The sequence below is a fragment of the Eptatretus burgeri genome, chromosome 10, assembly GCF_056783735.1.
Source record: "Eptatretus burgeri isolate ZD-2024b chromosome 10, Ebu_testis_v1, whole genome shotgun sequence".
NCBI lineage: Eukaryota > Metazoa > Chordata > Myxini > Myxiniformes > Myxinidae > Eptatretus > Eptatretus burgeri.
In genome coordinates, this window is record NC_140970.1 from 39,031,945 (window position 1) to 39,036,386 (window position 4,442).

A 4,442-nucleotide genomic window follows, 5' to 3' on the forward strand; every position below is an offset into this window, starting at 1 on the left:
CAAGCGAGGAAAGATACAGAAACGCATTGTACTTCCATTTTCACCTTTATGTGTGAATTGTTCCTCAGAATTCAATCACTCCTAACGTACCGCCAGTATATATGTATCGTGGAAAACGGTAATCAGCGTGGAAGCACGGGCGGGGGGGGGGGGGGGAGGCAAAAAAAGAAAACTGGCAGATAATGCACACAATCATGCAGCCGTATCAGGCTGCTCGTCGCCACCCGCCTGGTGTGCAGATCTCACTGTTTTGTGTTCACAGCTGTCGGTGCGGGTTTGAGGCAGTGCATGAAACCCAACTGGCACGCAATTCTCCGTCTCTCAGGGCACCGGTCTTTAGGTTTGCATCGGGATTAATTCGTCCGGCGGTTTGCGAGAGGACACAACCACTGTGAGGACTTCGGGGTTCCCAATTATCCCTGATTCCCGTCACCTGCATCAACCCACCCTTTCCCCCCTTCTTTCCTTCAGGTGGACTCATCACTCAAGGAGCGACACCATTATGCCTGACGGTGGAAATTTTCTCATTTCACCACAAAATGAAGAACCGAGCACTTGCTCGAGAAACTCAGGCGAAAAACCATTCGGAAGATCAGATATTCATTTTATTAAAATATATGCTATATTAGTTAAACAATTTAACCGTTCCAGTTTACATGTATACTCCCCCCCTCCCCTTTTCTCCTCTGACCCCATTCCCTGCCACATGAAGTAACATGTTACTGTCGACATTTTTGTTCAGTTTTTGCATCCACACATTTCTGACCAACAATCCAGAGAGGCCCCATTCAATCAGTAAGGCCTCGAGCAACGCAGCTTGCGAGCTCTACATACGGTTAACACACCACGGCCGTTTGCATCCTCCGCAGCCGCCAAGGAAAAACAAAAATGAGGTAGATCAAAGAAAGGTTGACAGCAAACGGTTGTGTTATCATTCTTCTGGATAATAATAAGCATCGGTCCAGAAGCGTCGTCCAAATAAGCCATCGCTAAAGATCAAAACAAACTTGACCCGATGATCCTCTCAACCCCATCTCGGAATTCCAAAAAAATTAAAAAAAATCCCACAACAGCAAAACACTGGTGTTAAGAAGCGTTAAACAGAAAACAGAATGATGGAATTCTGACAAGGCTGCAATAAAAAAAAAAAAACATAAAAAATAAAGAAAAAAGGTTTATGGACATCGGTGGGTAGAGAGAAAAAGAAAAATCCATGGAATGTCCACAATGCTCCAATAGACAGAAAAAGAGTTGGGAAGGGAAAAAAGGGGGGGGGGGAGTTACAAATTCCACAGCATGGCTTGGTATGTCTCACCACATGATAGAGACTGCAAAAGCAAGACGGCACTGGATCACCGAGCTGTTGAAGGACCTCTTCAGAAATAAAACAAATAAACCCAAACTCTCGAGTTACACCCTGGTCATGGATCGCAAGTGTGTGCGGACGGCGGCATCTGCTCGTTTGTCTGGTGCAGGGTGCTGTGGATATCGATTCCAAAAAGGTGCGACGCACAGATTTCCCAGGACAACGATCCTGCATAAATCAAGCGGCCAAGGAAGAAATTAATTTACGCCACGTCTGGCGATGGGTCTTCGCAAACCAAATTCGATTCGACAGGATAGCGGTGATCATCGTCGTCCTGGGTATTCCAACCTTTGCATCGTCTATCAATTCTCTTTTTCTGCTAACACTCGCATTCGAAAAAAAAAAAAGGGAGAGAACAAACAAACAAACGAAACAAATGAAACACTTGGAATGAATGAAATGTGATGAATGAATATTACAAAAGAAAACAAAAATGAAGAAAAGCTCAAAAAGCTGTACAGTGCATAGTTTCAGGCAAGCGAGTTCAACGGTCTGCACCTTAATGGCACGGTGTTGTGATAAGACTGTACTAAAAAGCAGCTCATCCTCCAGCACTCCTGCAAAACAACTGTCCATACTCAGAATGGCTAGCCCCAGCTTCATTTCAGTCCTCAAAATATCCCACCATCTTCATCAGGAGACTCAACGAGTCATGCCACGTGGGCTCACTTCGACCGGCTCCAAGGGCCTCTCCAACCCACAGGGCACGTGCACCGCCGGTTGGAAGGGATTCTCTTGCGTTACAGATAAGCAATCACCCGGCATTTTAGCATCTTCCTACACGCAGAGCCAAAATTGCCACAAGGGACATGGCACAACCCGAGAAGAGGCTGGAAAGAATCTGAGCTCAATAAAAAAAAAAAAAACAGAAGAAAATGGCAGGACGACGACATTCGCGTGCTCTCTCGCAGCATCATCTCGGCCGGTCGCTCTCGGTCATCTGCCAGAGACCGAGATTGAGGACCTTGAGGCATGGAAGCTGCGTGATGCGTTCGAGGCCACGCTTGGTGATCCTTGTACAGCCGTAGAGGTCGATGCCCGTGAGCTGAGTCAGATGATCGGCAATGAGTTCCAGTCCTTTGTCGGTGATGCGCGTGCACTGCCCGATGTTGAGCGTCCGCAAGTTTCCCATGTGGCGCACCATGCGGTTGAGGCCCGCGTCGCCGATGTGGCACGAACATAGCGACAGAGACGTCAGGTGATAAAGACCCTGCGCCACGTGCGCCAGGCTCTGGTCACCGACCTTGTCGCAGAAGGACAGGTCGAGGTCGCCGAGATGAAGCGTGCCGGTGGCCAGGTGCACGATGCCCCCGTCGCTGATGTTGTCACAGGAACGAAGATTGAGCGTCCGCAAGCTGGGCATGTGAGCAAGGTGAACCATACCCGAGTCGGTGATGCCGCCGCAGAAGCTCAAATTCAGCACCTTCAGGCGCTCAAGACCCCGGGCCACGTACTTGAGGGCGACGTCGCTCAACTTCTGACAATCCTGCAAGGTGAGCTGCTCGAGGTCTTTGCAGCCTTCTGCCTCCATAACCCCCGTCAAGTGCGCGATGCCCGTGTCCGAGACGTAGCGGCAACTGCGGAGGTTCAGACTCTTCAGACGTCGCAGCCCCCAAGCAATCAGGAAAAGCCCCCAGTTCGTGATGTTAGTACAGCCGGCGAGGTCCAGGATCTCGAGGCCTTTGAGGTGCTGGGCGATGCGTTCGAGGCTGCTGTCGGTGATTTGCTTACAGAGGCTCAAGTTGAGGACGCTGAGCGTCGGGACGTCGTGAACGAACGCGTGACCCAGGCCCACGTCCGTGAGGCTGTAACAACCGCTCAAGTTCAGGCTCTCTAGACTAGGTAGGCCTTGCACCACGTAACTCAAACTACGACGGAGGCTCAGGATTTGGACACGGCCGATCCCGCGGCGCTGGAGGGACGGGAAGAGGGAGGGATTCGCGCGTCGCAGATGCAGCCTTGCCTCGACGCCGCGCCAAACCGAGCGGTGGTACGCGGCGTCCCGCCATGCGACGCACACTTGCGCTGCCCTCCCTTTATCCCGCACGTCCAGATAGCCGAAGATGAGTGCGAGGATCTCGGGGAAGAGGCACGACACGTGAGCGTCCATCACCAACGCCTCCGTGGCCGGCGGGCCCGGCCCGAGCCTCGCCCGTTGCGAGCTGCGCAACGGTGCTGTTGATTGCGTCATCGCGTACGTGTGACGCCAGTGCGTCGAGTACACGTCATCGCGTACATGTGACGCCAGTACGTCGAGTCTCACGCCATTACGCTGAGGCGACGTCAGCTCGCCCGGCCGTATGTAAATGTTTGGAAGTCCGTTTTCGATTTAAGGGGGGGGGGGGTTCAATGACCTTTTGTTTTTAAAATCCTAAAACGTCGTGCGTACGGTCACACACGCTTTGATTTACTTCAAAAAAAAAAACTGGATATCGAAGCCGAAACAACGGTGGTCAGGCAATACACCGCTTATACAAAGCGAATCTATCTCTCTTTGACGAGTTCAAATATCACCGACTTGCGAGCGCTAATCGTTGAATCGAATGTCGTATTCTGGATTTTAGGACCTCATTCGAAAAATTTCAGCACAAACAGATTCGATACGTAATTAAGACGTAGGCCTATTTCACCAAAAGTTATGCTTTCTCTTTAATAATACAGTATTTTATAGAATGATTTCCAGAATATTATTGCTTTAAATCTGTTCTTTCACTGACGTGTGTTTCACTTCAACACACAAAAAGGTTTCCACAAAAAATCCTTTGTCAAAAGCTGCTGAGCCACCCCAGCTGGGGTTTTGTAATTCAAATACAGGTTCTTCATACATCCGTAGAACAGGATGAAATATGCTTTTATGATATGTCGTTTACATTTGCCATCTGTGAATCCCATCGGTGTGCAGAAACCAGAAAGTAACCGGTAAAAAAAATGGCGGGAAAAAAATTTCCAATCTAATTCAAGTGATGTGAGTTGTGGAGCTGATATAACAGCGAGGGATTTGTGGACCAGTTGGTAGGAGGGCCTGGGTGTACAAACACTCCGCCTCTAAACTGTAACCTGGGTTTGAATGTCGGAC

General features: G+C 49.7%; 1 protein-coding gene across 1 annotated transcript; it reads right to left on the bottom strand.

The window, feature by feature from the left end:
- Positions 1-583: 583 nt before the first annotated feature.
- Positions 584-3,580, bottom strand: LOC147018364 (F-box/LRR-repeat protein 14-like). Its single transcript, XM_085897944.1, has one exon. The coding sequence runs from the start codon at positions 3,555-3,557 to the stop codon at positions 2,280-2,282; it is 1,278 nt and encodes a 425-aa protein (XP_085754070.1). The 5' UTR covers positions 3,558-3,580; the 3' UTR covers positions 584-2,279.
- Positions 3,581-4,442: the final 862 nt, after the last annotated feature.

What these genes read in the sequence shown, in the direction of transcription:
- LOC147018364 (XM_085897944.1), bottom strand. Translation starts at nt 3,557, where the DNA reads ATGACGCAATCAACAGCACCGTTGCGCAGCTCGCAACGGGCGAGGCTC.